Source organism: Rhizophagus irregularis, chromosome 11 (assembly GCF_026210795.1).
Source record: "Rhizophagus irregularis chromosome 11, complete sequence".
Taxonomy (NCBI): domain Eukaryota; kingdom Fungi; phylum Glomeromycota; class Glomeromycetes; order Glomerales; family Glomeraceae; genus Rhizophagus; species Rhizophagus irregularis.
In genome coordinates, this window is record NC_089439.1 from 4,723,845 (window position 1) to 4,749,254 (window position 25,410).

General features: G+C 27.0%; 6 protein-coding genes across 6 annotated transcripts; 3 read left to right on the forward strand and 3 right to left on the reverse strand.

Annotated features, from left to right (window-relative positions):
• Nucleotides 1-3,106: 3,106 nt before the first annotated feature.
• On the reverse strand, nucleotides 3,107-3,796 carry OCT59_003496 (uncharacterized protein; the record flags this gene model as incomplete). Its single annotated transcript, XM_025311424.1, has 3 exons — nucleotides 3,107-3,512; nucleotides 3,615-3,694; nucleotides 3,788-3,796. The coding sequence occupies 3 exons, from the start codon at nucleotides 3,794-3,796 to the stop codon at nucleotides 3,107-3,109; spliced, it is 495 nt and encodes a 164-aa protein (XP_025171680.1).
• Nucleotides 3,797-10,238: 6,442 nt separating this feature from the next.
• OCT59_003497 (uncharacterized protein) lies at nucleotides 10,239-12,146 on the forward strand. The gene is made up of 4 exons (XM_066145652.1): nucleotides 10,239-10,585; nucleotides 10,660-10,845; nucleotides 10,921-10,946; nucleotides 11,061-12,146. Exons 1-4 carry the CDS (start codon nucleotides 10,437-10,439, stop codon nucleotides 11,939-11,941), a joined length of 1,242 nt encoding a protein of 413 aa, XP_065996351.1. The 5' UTR covers nucleotides 10,239-10,436; the 3' UTR covers nucleotides 11,942-12,146.
• A 149-nt stretch (nucleotides 12,147-12,295) lies between these two features.
• Nucleotides 12,296-12,918, reverse strand: OCT59_003498 (uncharacterized protein; the record flags this gene model as incomplete). Its single annotated transcript, XM_066145653.1, has 3 exons — nucleotides 12,296-12,303; nucleotides 12,496-12,512; nucleotides 12,650-12,918. The coding sequence occupies 3 exons, from the start codon at nucleotides 12,916-12,918 to the stop codon at nucleotides 12,296-12,298; spliced, it is 294 nt and encodes a 97-aa protein (XP_065996352.1).
• Nucleotides 12,919-16,297: 3,379 nt separating this feature from the next.
• Nucleotides 16,298-17,343, forward strand: OCT59_003499 (uncharacterized protein; the record flags this gene model as incomplete). The annotated part of the gene is made up of 4 exons (XM_066145654.1): nucleotides 16,298-16,321; nucleotides 16,404-16,510; nucleotides 16,639-16,664; nucleotides 16,772-17,343. The coding sequence occupies 4 exons, from the start codon at nucleotides 16,298-16,300 to the stop codon at nucleotides 17,341-17,343; spliced, it is 729 nt and encodes a 242-aa protein (XP_065996353.1).
• Nucleotides 17,344-19,997: 2,654 nt separating this feature from the next.
• OCT59_003500 (uncharacterized protein) lies at nucleotides 19,998-20,706 on the forward strand (the record flags this gene model as incomplete). The annotated part of the gene is made up of 4 exons (XM_025327358.1): nucleotides 19,998-20,036; nucleotides 20,131-20,252; nucleotides 20,344-20,369; nucleotides 20,441-20,706. The coding sequence occupies 4 exons, from the start codon at nucleotides 19,998-20,000 to the stop codon at nucleotides 20,704-20,706; spliced, it is 453 nt and encodes a 150-aa protein (XP_025171683.1).
• Nucleotides 20,707-23,130: 2,424 nt separating this feature from the next.
• Nucleotides 23,131-24,679, reverse strand: OCT59_003501 (uncharacterized protein; the record flags this gene model as incomplete). The annotated part of the gene is made up of 3 exons (XM_066145655.1): nucleotides 23,131-23,957; nucleotides 24,042-24,455; nucleotides 24,541-24,679. 3 exons carry the CDS (start codon nucleotides 24,677-24,679, stop codon nucleotides 23,131-23,133), a joined length of 1,380 nt encoding a protein of 459 aa, XP_065996354.1.
• Nucleotides 24,680-25,410: the final 731 nt, after the last annotated feature.

Sequence of the window (25,410 nt, forward strand, 5' to 3'; positions counted from 1 at the left end):
TAGAATTATGTCATTTCTCCCCATTGTTATATTGTTACAATGGTTGTTTGTCCGAGTTGACCCTGAAGATCTAATGCTCATGTGAATATCAATCATTATTTTTTATTAATTGATTTGACTTATATGGCTATATTGTAGTACTTACTGGTAGTGGTCAAAGCGGGTTTCGATCTATATTTTACGCATTAACATTACGTATAACAGATAACTTGATTTCTCCACTTAAATGTGTTTAACTCAGTTCTTATCAGTATATCAGTATAGTATAAACGTGTCGTTTGGCGAATATTATTTAATCTACACTTAAAAAGAACAAGTTGTTACTATTGAAATGGTTAAATTATCTAGATAAATACCTTTGCTCAAAGAAAAGAAAAAACGATAAATGATTTATTAATACTTTGAATAGATATTAATCTTTAATAGATTATACGATGTATAGTGAGTGGACTATAAACAAATTATTAAACATGTAACAGATGAAATGGACTATTAAATTTTTTTTTAATAAACAATTAATATGTAAAAGCTTCTTTCCCTAGTAACCATGAAAGATTTAATCAGAAACTCTGTTAATTCTTACTCTCGAAGATCTATTCCGAACGCTTTTTTCGCTTATAGAATGGCTTCCTTTTCTTTGAAATTTTTTTTAAGTTGTGAAGAGTAAATCGATAATAATGAAGTCGTAATATATTATTCCACTGTTCTATTGCATTCCTTTAATCGAACGAGAGTTAAACTGTTCTCGAACAAGAATAAGTCAAATTTCTTTTTTATCTAATTCAAATGAGTATCATTTCCTACAACGTGTGCAACATATCACTAGATGAGTAAGATACAATCTTTAATCACATTATCACATTCCATTTGTATTTTACTCCACTTGAATTACAGCTTGAACAATTTCGGTTGTGTCCAAGGCAAGTTACTGCAACTGCTAAATTTTCGTCTAGTCTCCTATCATGATGTTCATCATCGTTTCGCAATGTATTATGTTTCTTGGAGCTCGACCTTGAACCGGATTTATGGAAGAGGAACATTTAAATCTATTCATAATTGTTGCTGACTTATTGAATATTTAGCAATAGATAAGAACAAATCATTGAAATTATTGAAATTAACTCTGTGGGATTGTTCTGTAATTATTTTCCACCGTAACGCTTTCTTTTTTAAAAGATTTCACTGGATACCATTAAAAGATCCCGTGATAGAAAACATGAAATCATCGAAAATAAGACCCTTACTTCGTTTGATTCGTCAAGTACATATTAGTCACGCAAATTCTTCAGTGAAAATAATGTGCACGTGCTGTCTGGTTTGATATATCCCGATTAAAACCGAAAAATATTTTCCAATGGTGATACTGATGGCGACCTGTCATGCTTTGCTAAATAAATAACCAGTAAAATTATTAATAATGTACCAATGTTCGTGTTCGAAAACAAACATGTTTTATACTATTTGGAATATTAACAATATCATTTCCTTCATTTCCTTCATATAAGTACCATTTATTTGACTTTCCTATGTGAAGTCTTTATAGTATTTGAAGAACTCTTGGTCCTTAAAGGTCGAAGAGGTTTACTTGATGTAGTAACTCGTATCGCACTTTAAAAATGCTGTTAACTAAATCCTCAAATGTCTATGAATTTTAAATACTTTCATAGCTTTTCATATTCCTTAGACGACAGTATAATATGACACACTAAGCGACTTGTGTTCATAATAGGCGCAAAAAACAGCAAAAAATATAAAGACAGAAAAATTGGGTAAAACTATCAAAACAATATTGTATTCTTTTTCTTATTGAAATTTGTTTTTAACTTGCTGTATAATATATTTAATTAGCGTAAGTTTGAACATTGAATTTGTAAAAGGTGCAGACTCAAAAATTGTGTTCTGGGGAATTTATTTCGTGTTTTAAATCCAATTAAAGAAAGTTAAATGTGAATCCTTTTTTCTTTCGTTCAAGCTGTACAACGTGGAAATACATTTTCGCGGCAAAATTTAAATAAAAAGCGAGTTCGTCTTACCTCTACGTTGAACAATAAAAAAAGTTTCCACAACTTCTCGAACTTGGGAAAAAAACTAATTACGTTTTACTTATCTCTGTTTACTTTTGATGAGTGTTCCAAGAACTATTTTTTATAGGAGCATAAGTCTGCATTAAGTAATATACTACTTTAGAGCTCTGTTTACAAATTTTCTCGCAGGTCTATAGTCCATACTTATATGTAAGAGTAGTTATTTAGCTTAAAAAGACTATATGTAAGCATAACTGTATCAATGCCATTTTACAATAAGAATTGATACAAGTTTATTTTTTTTTTAATTAAATTCGCCAAGAAGTACTAATGTTAACTAAATATGTTTATCTATGTATAATTTTAAGCGTAAATAATAATAAAAATGAATAAATTTAAATAAGGTAAGCAATAATTACCCTTTCTATAAAACTTACATATTCGTTAACGATAACGTTTTTATCTAGATCATGTCTCTTACAAATTCAAAAGTGAAAAGTTGTGTGGCAATTTGACAAAAGTTAGATAAGATACTACTAATGATTATGCTAAACTTTATAAAGTAAGTAATATTTAGTCTTAATCATTGTTTTAGCTTATGTTTATATTAGGTAATCACTTGTGGTAGCGAGTTAAAACACGTTGTTATTTAGAACTATACCATTTAATGCGCATGTGATTATATTGGAAAAGAGCTTTTATTGCGGTCTGAATTTTGTACAAAACATCTGTATTTTATATCCAACAGGTGAGAGGCACACTATTTTTACTTGATTGGTTTATACTTTTTTTATTTTAAAACTTTTGGAAATTATAAAAAACAAATTTTTTTAAGAAAATATTTTATATTTTACTTGAGATAAAAAAAAGAAAATAAAAAAAATGACAAAAAGAAATATAATATTTTCAATACTATGGATCAACCAATACTATTTTTTTTTTTTAATTTAGAAGGGGAATTTTGGTGATTCTGGACCTCTCGGTTCACAGTAACAGGTAAACTAAAGATAAAAAAAAGAAAATAAAAAAAAAGAAACATATATTTTTTAATACTATGGATCAACCAATACTATTTTTTTTTTTTAATTTAGAAAGGGGAATTTTGGTGATTCTGGACCTCTCGGTTCACAGTGAGGCTCAATAACTTGTAATCTATGGGTATTGGTTTGAAGAGGTTGAAAAAGGGGTGCGAGAGTATCATTTAAAATATTTTGAATCCTCATAATATTGTTAGAGGAGGCAGATTCTTCACCATAATCGGTATTGGACGAGGCCGGCGATGCGTAACTCGAGAAAGTGGTAATCGAGGTCTGATCGTCATCATCACTTTTATTCGGCTGTTCTTCGCTTTCATAATTTGATTGAGGTTTAATTGTCGAACTCTCTTCAATGGACGTAGAAGATGCGGAAGAAGATTTTTCTTCTACAGAAGATGTAGAAGGCGTGGAAAAAGAAGGTTTGACTTTTGATTTTTCTTCATTTCTTTTGCTTAAAATTTACGTAAAAAAAAAAAGAAGAAAAGAAATTATTATTAGAATTGTAAAAGAAAAAAAAATTATTTTTAGAATTGTAAAAAAAAAAAAATCTTACTAAAACTGTCTAGATGTGCCACCAAATTGTCCCTTGGATTCTGAAGTTGTGAAAACTTTATATTCTTCAGTTGTTTCTTTCTGTATAAATTAAAAATTCTGAGTTAGAAAAAAAAAAGAAAAAGAAAAAAGAAAAAAAAAGGTAAAATTAATAATTTAAATGTTTATCATTACCTTAGACATTTTGAAATTTTGAATAATTTTTTGAGCAATTTTTGAATGAATTTTTTGAACAATTTTTTTTAGAAATAAAAAAATGAAAAAAAAGATGAGGTCTAAAAATTTCGATTTATATAGATAAAAAAAAAAATGGGGGATCTGAAAAAGTTGTTTATCCGCGACAAATATTGTGCTCATTTTAAGCAATATTCTTATTTTTTTTTTATTTATATTTGTAATATATCGTCGATTTAAGTAAGAATAAAGAATAATGATCAATGAACTTTAAATTTTTTTTTCGTGGGACATTTATTAATTAATTGCATCATTATTTTAATAACAAACAAATAAACAAGTTATAAGACTACTTCAAATCCTCTTCAAATCCTAATTGAGCAAGAAATATCCAACAGTACCAACAGTACCATTGTACGGAAAATGCAGAATCGCTTCTAAATCGCGTAATTTTAAGCTAATGAATGACTCATTACATATTTTATTTGTAAATTTATCAAATAAAACAAATAAACAGCCTGATCAACAGTTTCATTAAACAGATAAAAGTGGTTCTTAATAAAAAATAAGGTTTTTATCAATTAACATATCCCTTGTGATCTCGTATACAATGGAAGATCTTTACACAATGATATGAATCATGTGTTTGTGAGATACAGGCTCACTAATTTTTTTTTCATAATTATTATTTTAACTAAAAACGGCTAGAACGTTTATAACAAACAAATCTTTATTGTTTTATGACCCACAAAATACGCCAGATTTTGGCTGAAATCTAAATGAACCTTATTGAACCTTATATATTTAGATTAGTTTTTTTTAAACTATTATATATAAAAAAAAAATTTTTTTTTTCAATTATTAAAATTATTAAATTGTATTATCTGATCTTTACGTGATGATATTATAGATCAATTTCCGTATATTTCCATTAATATATCATTTACATTAATAAATACTGTATCATTTCTATAAATATATTAAGTATAGACCTCTATGTAATCACCTAATTTCCGCACGGTATAAAGGGTTTAAATATATTATTCTTTCTTAAAAAGTATTTTATATATTAAAAAAAAAAATCAATTGGAATTAATTCAAAAATAGCTACAATAATTTATTATTAACAATTAATATTGTCCATAGAATAGGATAGGATAATCGGATAGCAATGTTTGCAATATTGGTTTAATTATGTGTATAAAAGGTATAAAAGGGGGAGCCATAAACAAATCTAATTTGACGTTACCCGCGAAATCTGAATTATAATGTTTACTTTCTTTTATCGGCATCTATAAGTTATATACGAGCATTATATACACCATAAGGTTTTAAAGTTCTTCTTGTCATTCCTGATTTCCTGTCCTTCTATAAAACTACTGAATTTTAACATTTTGTCTTTGTAATTATTATAACATCGTTAAAATTAATTCAACTTGTAACGTAATTATTAGAAATCGCTCCAACCAAAATAACTTCACTATCAGACTGGTTGTCATTAACACAAATATGCCCTTTACGGTGAAAATCTACTCATCCCATCTATATACTTGTAGTAACATTATTTCCCCTGAGATTTATACATATAATATACAGTATAGTACTCGATAATCGGTTCTTGGTATAGTCATGCTGTAACTCCTGTGACAATCGTGATTCCTGCGACTGATGTCGCTGAATCTTGGCGTAAAGTTGGTTGTTATCGCGACCGAATTCTTGATTATCTTCCATTAATACGTTGTAATCTATAATAGGAATATTGATTCACAATAAAATATTACTATATTTAAAGGTAATACATTCCGTATACAAAAAGTGAACATCAATAACTGAAATACTGGTATATACTGGAATATTAAGCCTTTCTAGCCCTTCTAGCTTGTGTGTACCTGACTACGCAAAACAGAACCAATCTCTTGTAGTATTTCGGGAATTCACCCATGATGTGTTTTTAAACTATTGAACATTATCAATGTATCTTTGATACTAGTCTATGTGGATAATGACGGCCTCAAGAGGTCAACTCTTTTCTCTGAAATAGCGAAAAAGGATTTCATATATCATATTACCAATGCTGTAAGAAAATTATTCGGAATAAACCTGACAGACACGGACGCACGCTCCTATTCGTACTTTTGCAACTGACTGATCAATTTATTCGTTGTAGTTGCTTACATTAATTAAATCAATAAAAAATATAAACAGGATCATTGAGGGCATCCTTAACTGATTCACTTTTGACTAAATTTGACGATACCAATTCTTCCGCTTAGGAGATTAAATGTTGTAGCTCAATTCCTGCTCGCGATTTTCCTATTCCTGATCCACCAGGAATCAAAATGAAATGATGATTGCTACTCAAGCATTTGAGATAATTATCTTTGCAATCTTATCCATAGCTTGTTTACAATCATAGAACTCGTGATTAAAAACTTGTTGATAAGGAGAGGTTGGTCGTCGAGAAGTAGCGATTATGTGGTGGCTAGAAGGATGAACGACGAATGAAAAACGAGAAATGACTACATATCTCTTATTCGAGAGGTAAATTACCAGTGGTGGGATGATTGTGATGTTGTGGGTGTTAGACACTGCAAATTTTTGATTATCTAATTCGCCTCGAAAATATTCTTCAAACGGTTCTTGAAGTTCCTTTTCTTTTCCATGAAGTTTTTACAATATCTTCTTCAGTAGAAACAATTTTATCTTTGATTCTTTTTTCTCGACATTAGCTTCGAAGGTTTCAGTTTGCGCATGATAAAAGCATCAACATTCCTATGACAGATAAAATTCATGATATTTCCAACCTTAACAACGTCAAGTTATATCTACTATTACCAAGTACGGTACATCTTTAGGTCTCTTAGAACGCAACAATTGAACGACGGTTCTACTTCAATGATATAGCTATAAAAAGTGAGCGAAGCAATATATTGGAATTATTTAACCTTTAACATGTTTTATATTAATAATTCTTCTTGTGAAAAATAACATTTTCACTTCAATAATAATGTAATAAGTTTAAAAATAGAATTTATTTTTAAAATAAAAAAGTACTTCACTTACCCAAATAGTAAAAAAATCGTTAAAAGTAATCTTGTTTGATATTATCCTTACATATTGAATATTGTTAAGGACAGTGCATTTTGTTAACATCAAAAGTTTATTTTCGACGAATAATACAATTCTGAGACGGTTTAAAAAACAAAGACAAACAAAGACGTATTTTCGATAACGACTTTTTTGTTTTTTGTACATGTAGTACAAATGATTATCTAATCTAAATCTCAGAAACAGAAAATTGGAAAAATTATAAACTATCAACTTTTAAACTTCCTCAGTTTCATACCACGTTTTCAATCATTTATGAAGGTACCGTATCGTATATTCTATAAGAATTAATTCATACTAGTAAAGTTTGATGATAATTGATTTGAGTAAACATATTGTTGGAATAAAAAATTAGAGGAAAATGACAAGTAAGTGATAAATTAAAAATATTTTCTCCGATAATTATTTATAAATTACTTATATTTTTATCACATTATCATTATTAGCGGACAGAGTATTCTTATCATTAGTGAATAGAGTATTATCATTAGCGGGATGAGAAGATATTATTAGTGAGATTAATATCATTGAGTAGTACACTAGAAATTGAAAGCATATTTAGACTTCCAAATCTTCCAATTCCAATATTACTTCCAATTCCAATAAAATTATTGAAGCTCCCAATGAACATCACTGCCATTGAGTATTGTTATTAATTGACGCTCGCATAAGTAAGGAAATGTATAAGATTATAAGAGACTAAATTGTTGGTCCTCACGCTAGTTTTCTCCAATAATATTTGCAAAAAGTAGTATATAATCCGCTATGTCTATCATTTTACTTTGTCTATTAATTTGTGATATATTATTCAGAGAAACTTTCGTTTGAAACGGAAAAATAACATACGGCGATATTATTCATTCTAGAGAAGAACATAACGTTAAAAGGTTTTATGATCATTCAAATGTATTGTCAACGCTTTCGTTTCGGCATTTTTTTCAGCGAATGGGCCGAGAAAGAAAAAATTGGAAAATTTATTTTCAGGAGAAGAAAGAGAAGTTATGTAAAAAAAAAATAGATCAATTGATGGGTTAATTAAAGAGGAGACATCGAAGATGATGATGGAAATATTCCAAGAGATGAATATGAAGATTAAAGAGATCAAAAGTCAAAGTCTCATACTAAAGAATCTTTAAGCTTGCGCGCATATTTTAACGAAGCATTGGTATTGACAAATCAGCTCTGATGTAGCCCGCAATCCTTAGCAGTTGAAGTAGGAGATGAAATTTGTATAACCGACTTAATCCAACCAGCTATAGTATCAGCAGCTTCAGGGGAGTAAGGTTGCCTTGGGCATCGACCTTTATTACCCACATCAACATACATCTTTGACGTAATTGAAACATTTGACATCATCTAAAGGAGTTGAGGATAATGCATAAAATAATTTATGATATGCAATAATAATCATTTAAATCGTTTAATCATATTAAATAGATATAGATTTTAATCAATCAACTGAAAAGATTAGATAATTATTAATTATTAAAATGTTCAGTTAAATGTATATTCTAAAAGCCTACCTCAAGGATCAGCTACAATTGCTTCACCTAATCTCAACAATTCAAAAAAATCCGGCTGTTTATTATCTGGTAAATCTCGGAGAATGAAGATCGGAACCGTTGATAATAATGATGCTGTATTACCACACTTATAATTTATTCAACGCGAACAAGTGCCACGAACACCTCTATCTTACTGTACTATGCACATCAACGACTTGTAGAAGAATCATCAGGAGATAACATTCAATGTTATTATAATTTTTTATCAAATATGATAATCCTAGTTTATCGGACATTATCATGATGAATCTACTGATATTGATAAACTGTATGAGTGAATTTATATATCTTACTCTCTATGAAATTACTTTTAATTCAACTAGAATCATTCTCAACAAATAATACCGAGACAATTAATTTTGGATTGACGAGAAAAATCAAAGATTGTTTATATTGAGCTAAAAGTGGTATTGTACATATACTTAATAATAGATACAATATCAATAATAAATGTGGTAAATTCTGACATTACTCTATCGTGATTATTACTTACAAACATTTAGTGAATTAATTAATTTTAATCAATTGAAACAAGTCGTATTTGAATTAAATCGATTAGAAGATGTGGATTTATTCTTATAAATCTGAAGAGAGAAGAAGAGCACATAGTGAAGAGGCAATCTAGTTCATTATATAGTAATAAGAAGCACGTATATCTTTGTTTACGATTGGAAACGTATAAGGGGATGATTACAAAATGTAGTTAAATCACTACATATTTGCATATGTACATATCACATGTGATTGACTGGGTTTAACATCATGATTTCTTCTTTATTTATGGATACACAAGATTAAATTTGAAATAACATAATTACATAAGATCATGTAATCAAAGCGTGGGATTACAAATTGGCAACTCGGAACAACTTCAAAAAGTCCACAAATTATTTATTTATTTCAAATATCTGTCGATTATTTTTTTTAAAAAAATGATTGTATGTATTACAAAATTAAAAATAACATTTGTCTAGTGCAACAAGCTAATATATTTGAAGAATGTTGATCGACTAATCGACAGTACTATTATGATTTCCGCTTCTTTATCTGATGATGGTACAGATATCTGACGAAAAGTATCAGATTTTCTTGAAACATATTGAGAAAACAATACTTTGCTTACTAAATTTTCATATGATTGTTTATTTTCAATGGAATATTACCTTTTTTGCATACATTGAATGCACTTAAATTAATGCTAAGCCCAAAAACTTTAAATTTTATGGGGGTTCATCATTACATCATTACATCATTATTAAACTAAACCAACCCAACCCAAATTTAGAAAGATCCCCTTGTGAGAAATTTGTCCATTATATTTGTTTTTTCATTTAAAAAATAATGTTAATAAAGTGTATAACAGATAAGGTTAATAATTTTTTAAAAATAAGATGCATCTGGGCAATGAGGGGGAAAAAAAAATCTTATATCCAATAGAGACAATAAATAAACTTTTAGTTTTGTTTTCGCGGGATAGTTTGGTGAATTTTTTTGTTACCATTTCCACGTTTAAAAAAAAAGGAGTTCGCAATAATACATTGAAGATCTGTGATAACAACGGTACGACACTTGTAATTTGCCGTAGCGCCCTTCGTTACAATGAAAATCAGATGCACTTAAGGTAATTGGAATAACAGATAATGGATAATGTGATCATAACAAAGTTACAGGTACTATGATTGTCATTTTGATTAAAAAAAAAAGCCCGATTGGATATTTTTCTCCGAAACATGTTTACAAATTCTTTTAAACTAATAAAGGGAACGGTAAAAGTATCTGATACGAACTTTACAAACAAACAAATGCTTTAATTTAATCTTACACAAATGCATTACAAAAGGATATAAAAACGATCATTTTTCCTCCGTGAAAATGTAGATATTATTTCTCCTTTTTTTTCTCAAGAACGAAGAAATAATATCTTTCTTTTTTAAAAAAATTAAAAATTTTTTTTTTAAAAAAAATTATTTATAAAAATGTCATCACTTATCACCCCGCAAATTGATAATACTATTAAGGAGCTTGTAGAAGAGTTGGGCCATAATTCCCACTTTTGTGAAATGATTTGTGAAAAAGTCAATGAACAATATGCTACAAATTTTACTTTGAACCAAGTCCGTCAACAGTAAGTAGATCATTATTTACAATTTATTAATTAATCAATTATTTATTTGTTTTATTTGCTCACTTGTAATTTAGTTTGAAAGACGAGTTACAAGTAAAAATACCACAAAATAGAGGTGAACCCTTCACTAAGGAGATTGACAATTCTATTAAAGAATCTATGGAAAAGTTTGCTCAATCATCCAACCCATATGTGAAGGTTAGCGATAATATTAATAAACTATATGATACGAACTATACCTCAAAACAAATTCGTCAACGGTAAGAAAACTATTATTTACAATTAATTTATTATTTATTCATTTATTCATGTATTTTGATTCTATTGTAATTTAGTTGGATAAGTAAACTCAATACAGATCGTAAGTATAACTTCACATTTTCTTTTAATGTTATTCTTTTTAATTTGATTTGACGAAATTTTTTTTCAAATGAATATTCTTCTTCTCTATCTCCACTGAACATTATTTTTCTAGTTTGTCATGATTCTCTTAGTGAGGTTGAAAAATCATTTATCGTCCAATGGGTTGAAAGTAAACCACAAGGGGATACAATACCTTGGAAAGAATTAATTCCCTTGATGGAAACAAAATTCGAGAAATTGCGCTCCGAAAATATGGTAAAAAATTTCTGGAACCTACGAAAAAGAACTCAAGCAAGTACTGAATCGAAATCGGAAACCGATAACTCAAGGAAAAGAAAAAGAAGTCCTAAGTTGAAAGAGAAAAGTGAAAAACAACAAAAAAAAGTTTGTCATGAACTTACTACTTTTGAATATGAAAATGAAAAGTATATCAAATCTTCACCACCAAATGGAGATTCGAATGCAAGACCGATGGATACTTCACCCAAAAGTGAAGAGAATATCATTCATTCACCTCCTTTAAACGCAAGACAGATGGAAACTTCCTTCAAAAGTGATGAGAGGATTCATTTACCTTCTTTGAACGCAAGACCGATGGAAATTTCATTTGAAAGTAAAGAGAGAATTCATTTACCTCCCTTGAACGCAAGCCCGATGGAAATTTCATTTGAAAGTAAAGAGAGAATTCATTTACCTCCCTTGAACGCAAGCCCGATGGAAATTTCATTTCAAAGTAAAGAGAGAATTCATTTACCTCCCTTGAACGCAAGCCCGATGGAAATTTCATTTGAAAGTAAAGAGAGAATTCATTTACCTCCCTTGAACGCAAGCCCGATGGAAATTTCATTTCAAAGTAAAGAGAGAATTCATTTACCTCCCTTGAAAGCAAGACCGATGGAGATTTCTGAAGAGAACACACCTCCATCAAACAGAATGGAAATCTTATGCTGGGCTGCTGCTGAGGCGTACAAACGTGATTACCCCACTAAGTAATAATGAAATAGTTCGGCTGTGCCGATCTATTCCCTTTAAAATGTATATAATTTTAATTTACAAGTTATTATTTATTTAGGGTGTTACTATTATTTTAATTGTTATTAAAAATTTTTTCCCTTTTTGGATTGTTTTTTTCGTGCTATTAATGGTCTATAATTTTTTCACTATTATTCTATTAAATAAAAAGTAATTTTGTTTGATAAAATTTCTTTTTTTTTTACAATGTGGTATCAAATATATTGATTTGAGTTCTTCAAACAAATTATTAGGAAAGTTAATGAATTGAGACTTACTCTCAAATGAAATATCTTGAAAATCATTCAATTCAAAAGTAAACTTGATCGCATACATTCATAAACCTATTAAAAAATATTATTTAATCGTATTAAATCGGATTAAATCGTGTTAAAAAAAAAGTTTACATTAAAGATCACAGCCAGAACTCGATATAACGACTATGCGTATAACGTTAAGATTTTTACTTTATAAATTTTTAAATAGACATCATGTCGAGATCTAACTGTATGTTAAATAAAAATCAGATTTCTTACCCAATAAAAGATAAAATCTATAAAGAAAATTCACAGCATTTCATCTTTCATTTTTAGAAGATCCAAGAAAAAAGAAAAAGCATGTTTGTTAGTTGAGTTGACATACTGAAACAAAAAATTACTTTTTAAAAAAAAAATAGACCGAATATATTACCTCAAGACCATTCCAAGAAGCTTCCTGAAAAAGAGAATAGACGAAACCCCTAATGTCATTCTTAAAATACAATTTTGTGTAGATGTTGAACGAACATGCCGCAACAATCGTATATTCAAAACGAAAAACAACGTTAATGTCGTCATAAAACAAAATAAAATAAACATACCACAAACTTGTTCAAATAAACCATAGACTCGTTCTTGGAATAAAGAATAAACGAAAACATCCCATGAGTTTCCAAGGACTGGACTGAAACTGAGAAACATTCCTTTACTAGAGCTAAAAAAATGTATTCTAACCTATTTATTTTGAATAGTAGTAAGTTAATATTAAGAAAAAAATCAAAACAAAATCCTAAAGTTAAATTAACAAATATAAAGACCTTTAGATAGTTATTTGTAGTATAATAATGTTATGACAATTACATGTAAAGTTAACATTGACGTTTTACGTTATCGTATAGAAGAAATTCGAAAATTACGTTTTGATCTGCATTATGATCGTTTAAATATGTTGCGCATAGATATTCCTTTTTTTTTGTTAATAGAACCTTTAAACTAACAAAAAGCTTCGGAGTAAACTTTTATGTAAGTTTATATTTATTCTTATTTATTCTTGTTATAGGAAAATTTAAAAAATTTATTAAATTTTACCATAAAGAATTATTTATTTATTTATTTATTTATTTGTCTTTATTTATTTATTTTTTGTTTTTTTTTAAAAAAAAAAAGATACGTCGAGCTGTTACGTAGTCGGCAGAGAGTTAAAATTAAGTTACATTTGTTGTAAAGACAACGTTCCCCATGTGGAATACATATAAATGAGAATTACTATACTTAGACACTACAAGATCTCAAGTCATTGGTGTTGGATTTATCAATGGGTTTAAATTCTACTTAAAAGCTTGGTCCAAATCAAATTAATTTAAGAAACCTTTGCATGTCACAATTGTCACATAATTTTCTTATCAAGGAAATGCGTTCAAAATAATTGTAGATGCGTGATCACTGAAAGGCAATAACGGGATCAATAAATTACGGTAAAATTTATATATATCTCTTTTTTTTTCTTTTTCTTCACAGAAAAGATAATAACTTATTTACAAAACACTCATAATAATGATCACTAGGTTGCACCAATGGTAATTAGCATTTATACATAAATTTTTGTGTTAATTGGTGATGGGCACGATCCCAACATTCTTACAAATATTAATACTATTGTTTTTTAAATTGTCAATATATCATATTCAGATCCAAAAGAACACCGTACCGATTGATGATGATTTATCTAAGTATTATTCGAATATTATATATATCTGATAAGAATCATCATTAATTGAATCTTTAAAGAAAAATTGAGGGCGGGTGATTAATAAAAGGTTTTCTTTAACAAAAATTAATGAAATCACCTGAAACGCTATACAATTATGGATTAGTATGAATTATCATTATTTGGAAACACGGCTTGCTGATGTAATAGAACTTGTGGGTTACAAAAGGTAATATATAAATATATGATATGATATGATGATAATTTTTTTTTATGTTTTAAAGGATATTAACCGTTTAATAATCTTTCTAGATTATAATATAGTCGAATTAGAGTATTGTACAAGAGTATTATTTAATGAAGAGAAATGGTTTAAGATAGGTAATCTATATCATTGTAATTGCTTGTTAAGGTAAAATTGAATCATCATTAATTAATTATTGAATTAATTGAGAACAAGTGATTTTAAAAAGGTTATCTTTGGTAATTATTTATCAAAAATTAGACATGAAATTACCTGAAACGCTATACAATTATTATGAATTAGTGATGAATTATCATTATTTGGTAACGCGGGTTTGCTGATGTATTAGAACCTTTGGGTTACAAAGGTAATATATAAATATGATATGATGATAATAATTTATGATTTATGTTTTTAAGGATATTAACCGTTTGATATTCTTTCTAATTTATAATATAGTTGAATTAGAGTATCGTGCCAAGAGTATTATTTAATGAAGAGAAACGGGTTTAAGGTTGGTAATCTATATCGTTGTAATTGCTTGTTTAATTGTTAAAATATAATTGATTGATTGAAATTTGTTTGTTTCAATATTTTAAAGTAGTTAAGATCGGTCTGGGCATTTATTAAAAAGAAGAATAATCACTTAAGACGAGATAAAGCTGTTGAAATCAGATCGATGATGATGAATATTGGAAGATGATGGAGATGGCGACGTAATTGATGGAATATATTCTGAAGAAAGAAGATATGAAGAGAAAGAAGGAATAAGAGGGGAAAGTAAAACATAGTAGAAAATTATTGTCAGAAAGAACAAGTAATTCGATCTATGCGCGTAATCTACAAATGATCCGGATTACATCAGTAGATGTTCACCACGTAATACCTTAAAGAAGTAAAATCAACGGCTTTTCAGAAAAAGATTCTCGTCCTAAAGATGGTTGATTTTATATTTTTAATATTTTATGGAATTTTTGGCTAATTAATAATTTTTAGATCACTTTAATATCATTAAAAAAGAAAAAACAAATTAGTTCATAGAGCACAATAGATGATCTACAAATAGTATTCACATCATAACATTAATAATACCTATAATGTTTGGAATTTTAGATCTTTATTACTTTGAATTAAAACAATTAAATCTTTTTATGAAGACATTCTTCTATGATGGGATGGATATTTATTTCTTATGAGAGAGAGTATAAATAGGAATTGATGGTGTAAACGATTAAATGAATCAACTTTCTTTATATACGAAATGTTTGATTGTTTCTTTGCGCATCCCCGGAAGTAGTTAATTAACAATTAAAATTAATAATTTGATTTGATGGATAAATGTTTAATATGTCCTTATAAAAACATTGTTTTTTTTTTTTGGCAAGTTTTAAAAGCGATTTCAAATAGGATAAAATGATAAGCACTTGGAAGGATAGAAGTACTTTTAGAATTACTTATAGAAGTTCAGAATGCAGATAGATTTTCTAACAATCATTTAGAAAGCTTCCAATCAAAAATTTTGTGTATCATTGACCGTATCATTTAATCTATAAAAGCAAATGAATGTAATAAATTTGTTAAATTTTTTTATTTATAATGCGAGATCATATAGTCATTCGTAAAATGAATTAAAATGAATTTTTAATAAGGAAATAATTTATCTCCGAACAAATTTTATTTATCCGTCACAAAAATCTACAAAAATCTACAGGTCTAAAAATCTCGTTTTTTTTTTTTTTTTTGCGCAGGCGCGGGAAAATATTGATCGGCAATTATTGGCTTTGTTTCTTTCAATTACATAACGAAAATGGTAAGTAACAAATAATAGAAGCAGATAAATATTGAAAAACAGATAATCATTTTAAATTGTCTCTGATGATTGCGTGGAAAAATGACGTTAATCATTCATTCTTAGATTAACGTTTATCAATACTTTCAACACCTTGTACCTTCTGTAATGATATAAAATGCCTTTCAGAAACTTCCAAGCTTTGTTTCCTCACTCTTTTTTTTTTCTTTCACCAAGAAAAACTTCAAAAGAGAATAACATTCAAAAGTTATCTTTAAAATCCTTTCATTTTTTTTTCATTGTTTTTTTACTATAATCTTTTTTCCTTCTTTTAAAAAAAATGGGTTGGTTATTGGATTCGGATGTAAGTTGTTGCTACTGTTTGCTGTTATTATTATGATTATTATCATTTTTTTTTTAAAAAAAAAAATTAATAATTTTATCAGACCAAAGAAACTATTATACATTCTATGAAAGAATTGGGACACCTTAAAAATCCTTATGCTGCAACAAGTAAATTAGTTCCTCTTACTGCAAAACAAATTCGTCATCAGTAAGTTTTTTTTTTCTTAAAACAATATAGTTCTTTTTTTTAAAAAAAATAATAAAATATATAAAATAATAAAATATATATATATAAAAAATTTTTTTTTTTATTACTCTTAAAAATTTTGATATTAGGTGGAATAATGTACTTGATCCTAAACGTACGTAATTTTACTTTTAAAAAGAATATATATATATATATATATATATATATATATTTGTAATTACAATTTTTTTTTAATTATAGTTTTTTTTTCTTCTTGATTAGTTAACCATGACCCTTTTACTGATGATGAGAGAAAGTACATTGATAATTGGGTTGCTACCAAACGAGAAGCAGGTGGTACCATAAATTGGACATCCTGTCAAAGAGACATGGAAATGTCTTTTAATAAATTACATTCCACTAATAAAATCAAAAACGCATGGAATTCTAAACATAATAAACAAAAATCAACTCAAAAGAAAGTCGTACGCAAACAAAAACAAAAACAAAAACGAAACCGAAACCGAATTGTATGTGAAAGTAATGAAATTGAAAAACTTTCTGTTCAAGTTACAACCACCTCTCATCAATTTCCTGTGAAAGATGATGTTAGTCATTTCGCTCAATCACTTTTAAATGGTATTGATAATATTGGTGTCACACCTTCACCAACCATTATTGAACCAAAATTCTTTCAACCCCACGCCCCACAATTATTACCAAATTCTTCTGAATTTGGTATCTATAATAATTATAATAATAATAGTAATAGTTTTACACACATACCCGCTATTCAACCAAAATTTCAATTTCAACCTTATCTCCCAACTATAGTGATGAAACCTATATTTTAGATGAGATTGATGATGATAAGTGTTTGAGTAACCATTTTCTATTGTATATATAAATATTTGTATTATTTTTGTTACAATTAATTAATAAAGATAAAAATGTCAATAAATTCATTGAAATATCATGACGTAAGAATGGTCTATCACAAAAAGAGTATAATTCGGAAAACAATGCATGAGAATTTTACTTAAAATGGATAGTTTCATTATGTCATAAAATTAATAATTGAAAAAGTGAAAAACAAACAAATAATTTTATTTAGAATAATTTGAATGAAAATGAAATGAAATTGATTGACATGAAAGAAAGCATTTAAAATAAAATGAAATTAAAAAGGTAATCTTACAAAGCGTAAAAAAAAAGTTAAAAATAATTTATACATATATCTACATTAAATTTTTTTTGAATTAATTTAAGGAGCATTAATTTAACCAAAAAGAGTTTAAATGCTTTATCATGTTATCATTCAAAAAATTGTATTAATAATGAGTCATCCTTGTTTTTCTAAAATAGCAAAGATGAAAAAAAGAAAAAAAAAAAAAGAATATTCGAAATTTAAAACTAAAATCAATTCGTTAAAAAAGCAGCAGTTTGATTGTGCGTTTCAAAGATCATAATTTTTCGAATTTTTCTTTCGAATTATTACAAGTATAAATACATGAGAATTTTTCCAAAACAAAAAATTTTTTTTTTTTACACAAAGAAGAAAAGAAATCAATTTAATCAATTCTTTAAAATTTTCTTCAGATCTAAAGAATTGTTATTATATATAATGATAGTGGCAAATCAAGAGACGCAATAAAAAAAAAATGGTATATTTAGTATAACTTTTTTTTTTTTGAGTAATAATGGTTAGAAATTCAAATTGTTAGTATGCAGCTGTTACGAGAACAAAACTATTGTCTTCACTACATCCTCCATAAAACTAAAACCGGTGTGAGATCAGATATTTTCTTAGCGAGCCAGTGGTGCAATAAAAATGAGAGCTTATTTTCTAACATTCCAATCACCTAACCGTGATGATTATCCCATGTGACCTAAAAATATTCATCACCGACATCATACCCCACCGTATCTGAGGGACTTTGGTTTTTTTTTGTCTCCCTTTAAATGTCACCTGACACGTGGGGTAGAATTTAATTATGGTGTTACAATGGTAAATAATATTTGTCATTTGCAATTAAAAATTTTGTACTATGTAAATTCATTCAGGACAAGACTTCTTTTTTACAATACATTAACATTCTAAGCTAAAATGAAGTGATGAGGTAAGAATGCGAAGAATTACGGAAAATTTCAGCCATAAACCTTTTGTCATCTAATTACGATTGTTATATTTTCAGAATTTAAAGAGATAAGGTTGTCAGCAGATTATATTTATGGGTATCATGAATTATGAACATTTTGTAATGATAATTTTTAACAAAATTGGATTATTTGTGAAGTCATAAATATTTTTTTTAAAAAAAAAATCTTTTTTTTTTATTTATTTTTCATAGAAACTTCATAATGAATTTTTTAACATTAGATTTAATATAATTTTTTTAATAACATATTAAACATGTTAATAAAAGATTATTTTTTTTAAAAAAAAAAAAATTATACGTCGAATCACGTGAAATGGAAATTTCACGCAGAATTCATGATTTTCAATTGCGTAATGCGCATGCGCATAAATACGCATGATTTAATCACATGCCTAAAAAAAATTGTGTAAGATGGCATTCAAAAAGAAATCTAAAAATAAAATTAAATATTATTGAATTATTCTTACCATATTTATTATTTATCGATATTATAATAATGTAATACAAGTATAAAAGATATTGTGTTTCAAAATGTTCGCCCGAAATAAAGATGGCACAAGCTCTTATGCATCAATCGTCAATTCGTCATTATTAGAGAACATATATCATATATCTTATTTGACTCGTAAAGATCATCATCATTCGCAATTATTTGAGCGAGAACAAATGATAATTTTGAGCTATTGTGAATTTGATTTACAGTATTTTTGCCTGAATTTATTTATAAAATGCTTGTTACAGTAATATATATCTAATTAAATAAATTTTTTTTTTATATAATTTCATTTAAAAAGAAATTTTTTTATGACATAATTAAGTACATATTACATATTTTAAATATTGAATGGTCTCTTATTACAATCCAAAAAAAAAAAATAAGGTTCATTTGAATTACTGTACTCCTCCATTGTTTAAATAAATATAATGGCAATCCTAATATTATGTAATACACTGTGTGACTGTGTGTATATAAGTACATGATCATCATTAAAAATAATATTATTATTTATGGAAGCGAATGAGATCGATCGAGATCTTGCATGGCTTCTTCGAGATTGGGTGCATCATTAATATACCATTTCATTATTAAAAAGGAAAACAATTGATAATATTTACATTAAAAAATGATCAATAAAATGATTTAATAAACAAAAAAAAAAAAAAACAGAAAAAAAAATTGTTATAAATAAAGAATAATTTCGGATCATCATTTTTTTAGAAAATATTGAAATATATTATTTATACCAACAAAAATATATATAACAACAAAAAATATATTTTTTATACCAATAAAAAAATATTTTTTTTTTTTATATCAACAAATAAAATATATCAACACAGCAGCAAATATGTCAAAAGTAACAAAAGAGCCTCTTTTTACTGAAGAGGTATGTATTTTTTTTTCAAAAATATTTGTAAATATATATTTTTTATTATTCAATTATTATTTATTTAACCTCAAAAAAAAAATCCTTTCTGTAGATCGATAAGATTATCACAGATTGCATGATAGATCAAGAATATGAAACCCTATATCCAAATAACCCTTTCGCGGAGATTAAAAAAGTAATTCCTAAATATAAAGCTAAAAGAATTAGGCAGCGGTTAGTTATTGTACTTTTAATAATTTAATTTACTTTAATTTATTTATTATTTTTTTGAAAAAAAATTAATTGATTTTTTGTTATTATTTAGCTGGGTAGATAAACTCAAGCCCGGACGTAAGTAATATTTTAAATTTTCTTTTAAATAATAAATAATAATAATAATAATAATAATTTTAACCCTTCAGTTAATCGCGACCCTCTTAACAAGAAAGAAAAAGAATTTGTCGTTCAATGGATTAAAAAGAACCTAGGCTCGAATGACGAAATCAAATGGAAAGTCTTAATCTCCGATATGGAAGAAGAATTCCATACATTGCGTCCTGATAATATACCAAAAAACTATTGGTATGCGCTAAAAAGAAATCTTCTATCCAAGATCTCTCATAATGAAGAGTTAACCCCTTTGCAAATTTTAAGCTTGTTATCTCCAAATCCCCAGTTAACTGGTTAATCATAAATAATCCAAATTTTGGATAAATATTTTTATTTTTATTATCTATTATTATCATTATCTTATTATTAATATTATTTAAAAATCAAAAAAAAAACAAAAATACAAAATATACAAAAAAAAAATTCTGTCTTAATTTTCTATAGTATTTTAATATCAATTATTTTTAGAATTAATGTTATAACGTTATACAAAATTATGTTGTAAGAATATAAGTAAAATATGTTAGACAAAAAATAAAGATTTTAAGCATAAGCTTTTTAACTTTAAAACGTTTGGATTGAATTGGAAATTATAAAAATAACAATATCTTCAAATTTTCCTCTGCATTACCGTGAAAAAATGTACTTTTTGCGTAACCATTTTTTTTTTTGTATGGTGTGAAACCTATTCGTCGCATAATTATTTGTCCCCGACGCCAAAAAAAAGTGTACAAAGGAAAGAAAAATATTGCCGTGCTTAAACCCGGCGGCATTTGATATTATAAAATTCGTATGAGTAGTTGCATTTTTCTTTCATTAATTGCCGATTCGTCTAAGAACGGCACTGCGTTACTAATAAAATTCGGGTTAAATTTGCCGATTTTGTGCTAGAACATTTTCATAGACGACATATTAATTATAAATAAAAATCATATGATATACTGAAAAAATACTTGAAAAAAAAAAGAATTTGCAAAAAAAAAATTATGCAAAATAATGAGTTTACTATGTGCGCGCGTCAGATTTACACCTTAAATATAGGAAATTTCAATATTTATTTTGCTATATTGCGTTATTTACATAATTATTAGCTTCAAAGTTGTTTTTAAAGACTTTTTTGAAATATTTTTATTATTAGAACCAGGTGAAAGTTCATGGTACTTTTGTTTGTGAAATGGGTGGAAATCTATTCCGCGCGTAAGATATGAAAAACGCTTTTTTTTATTGTCGCTATTATCTCCGAATTTTATTAGTAACGCAGTGCCGATTTTAGACGAATCGGCAATTAAAGATATAACATTTTAATTGTCTTTGATTTAATTGTTCTAAATTTATTATTAATTTATTATCATAAGTTTGATTTCTTTGCAATTTCGATGTCGATGGTTTGAAATTTCTTTCTCTGCTTTATCTTAACATGATCAGAAATAGAAAATTTTAAACTTTGTTTATACTTTAAATATGGGTTATGGTAATTGGTAAGAGTTTGTATTAAAAATCTTTATACATAAATCACGAACCGTATAAAATTTTTTCTTTAATTTAACACGCGTGATCATACATGATTATCATGATGTTAAATCACAGGTTTTCGATATTTAAATTTCATTTAAATTTTTTAAATTTTCATCAAAAATCTAACAATCTGTATGTTTACCATGCAGATTTATAAAGATTTAAACGCGTTTTATATTGTTCATTACGTGTTAAATTTATTTTAATATATCATCACGATATTATTTGTTCTAAAAAGTTTGAGCTTTTTTTCAAAAAAAAAATATAAATTCTCATAACAATCTGCGGCTACGGCAACTGTCCTTCAAAAATCTTTTTTGACATGCGTCATATATAAAAAGTATAGATCTATTTTACCCATTATTACTAATAAAAAAAAAAATGATATATTCAGGATTTTCTCTAAAGATATTAGTAAATAACAAGCCATTAATAAAAGAATGTAGCGAACATGTTAGTAAAAGATTCGTATGTCGTATAATGTCATATGTTTTTTTTTAGAAAATTATGAACTTTTTATCACTCAATTTTGAATGTTTCTACTTAAATAATGATAACAGGACCTTCATATGTACTCGATTTAAAATCTGGAAGAAAAATTAAAAGGTATATACAGCAGTAAAGTATTTCGTAACTTAAAAAATAAAATATCCTAAAACATTCTTTTGATAACTTTAATAATGATTACTTAGAACTTTTTAAAACATATTACGCAACTGTTGAAGGAATTACGTTGTACAGTTCGGCGCTTCATCTAATCATTTTTCATCATCTTGTACAATACTTAAAGCAAAGTTCATTGATGGAAAGTGGGATCTCACTTGTAAACAAATTTAAAATCTACTCTAAAAGCAAGAAAAGATGGATTCTTACGATAAAGACATTTATTTAAATTTGATGTTAACCAATTGGATAAATGATAACGAAGATAATTCAAAGAATATTATAAAGTATGCAAGAACAAAATTAAAAATCAAGTAGAAAAAGTACAAGTTCAACCATCGCGTAATAAGTGATCAAAAACAATAATTTTAAGCCTGAATTTATAAATAGGTATAATAAATAATATGTAAACTTTATTTATATATTTATATATAAAAGTCCTCTAGTACAATAATGACAAATTTTAATTATATCAAAAATAATATATAAAAGTTTTCTATCACAATAAAAAATTCTAACTATATCTAAATTGTTTAAATAAAATTTATAACAAATCATGAACTTTCATTAAAAAGTTTGTAGTCTTTAGTATATTATTTCTAATGATAAGACCAAAATATCCAACAGGTGTAACGTGATTTATCGTAGCGTCTCTAGATTTTAACACATCAACAGGTGCTCGTTTTAACATTTTATTTTCATATTCTTTAATACAAGAAATATAATTTTCTGGAGAATATTCAAGTAGTGCTTGAGAAAGAGCTTCAGCATCTTGAATAGCATGTGTTGTTCCTAATCCTAATAAAGGACTCATAGCATGTACTGCATCTCCAATTAATGTAACTCGGCTACTCGTCCACGAATTAATAGTTAATGGATTAATATCTCGTACTTTTCTTAGTTGTATTGGATTATAAGTTTTAAATAGATAATCTTCTGACTTTTTTGGAATTGCTTTAGGAGCTAAATCCCATAATTCTAATAAAATATCAGTCATTTCACACTCTGGCCTTAATTTTCGAATCATATTTTTAACATGTTCAACAACTGATTCAGGATTATTATCATCAACTTTAAATTTTTCTGTTTCATCATTATCTAATTCGCTAGAATAAAAATATGCTATTGTTGTTCTATAATGAAGCTCATCGAAATTGTTTTTATTATTGTAATTTTGTTCTTGTTCAATTGGAATTAAACGTAATGCAATAAGTGTTGCATCCCCATTTAATCCAAGTGTTTTTTGAACTAAACTATTTCCATTAACTTTAATTAGCCTGTCCATTAGATGCTTAGGTACAATGATATTTGCAACAACAAAATTTGCTCCCATATCGTTAATTTGTAATTCTGGTATTTTTTGTTTTCGAACTAAAGAAAGAAAAAAAAATTATTAGTCAAAGAATAAAATAAATAATGTTTTATTTTTTAATTTATTAAATCTTGAATTTTTACCTGGAGAATTAACTCCGCTTGCATCAACTAAAATGTCACAAAATTCTTGTGATCCGTCCTCGAAATTTACCCAAACACCTTCGTCAGTTTCTTCATATTTGACAAGCTTTTTACCCCATTGAACTGGAACATTTTCTAATAAAACTTCTCTAAGCCTATCACGATAAGCAACAGTCATTGACAGAAAATGATCGGGAATTTCTGCGATTTCATAAATGTCTTTAAATTGTTTAAATGGAGGTCTTAGTAAAAGATTTCCCTCATGATCATTGGCTGAAACTCCATGATATTCTACATCAGGAACTGGGTTTGGAATTGCTTTTGGTAGGTTTAAAGCGACTGAGGATGGAATACAATTCATAAGTGATCGAAATCCTTGAGATGTAAAACCTACATGATAACCTTGCCATCGATCTAATGTTATAAGTTTTAACAGAAGTTGAGTTAGTTACGTGGTATTAATAAAAGGCATTTACAAAATTCATATAAAATTATTTACCTTTAGGACCAGATTCTCGTTCAAAGATTTTTACATTGAATTCTTTTTTATCTTTGTTTTTTATCAAAGAATGATAAAGAGAAAGTCCTCCCGGACCTGCACCGATGATAATTACAGTTGGAACTTTTTCTTGTTGCATTTTTGTAATAGTATTATAATTTTAATTTTTAATTTTTTTGTAAATTATTGGTAAGAATTATTTGAATGTATTTTTTTTTTAAAAAAAAAAATTTAATGTTTACTTGATGAATTCCAACATGAAATTTTAGGAATATTTATAATAAAATGATCTCTACGAAATTGATATACCAAAAATTTATCCGAAATTTAACCGAAACTTAAATCAAAATTTATCCGAAATTTATCCGAAATTAAATTTTACCCAAAATCGTAATGAACATATTTTAAGTTAAAGTTCTCATTATTAAGATTATCAAAAAAACAATCGATTAACTTAATTAAAGTTAGAATTTCACAATTCAAAAATTTTAATTACTGCATATGTACTTTTGTGTGATGATCATTTTTTTTTTATTCACCATTGTGTCATTTATTCGAGTAATTAGCCTTATTTATCATCATCATAAATTGAATAAAATTCCCAAATATATAAAAAAGGAAATACATTATAATAAGTCATATGACGTATAAAAATATTTGGTTTAAACCTCTTATTTATTGTTTACCGCCGGTTGGATACCAATAAAGTCATAGCGCCCTTTATTGATTGGTGGAACATTCGGTAATTTTTATCTATTAGAATGATAATTCCATGAGTCAATTGGATCATGTTGGTTTACAGATATCGTTAATTCATATTTGATAGGTACGGTCGCACAAATTGATTATTAATAGGATTCATCATTTTGA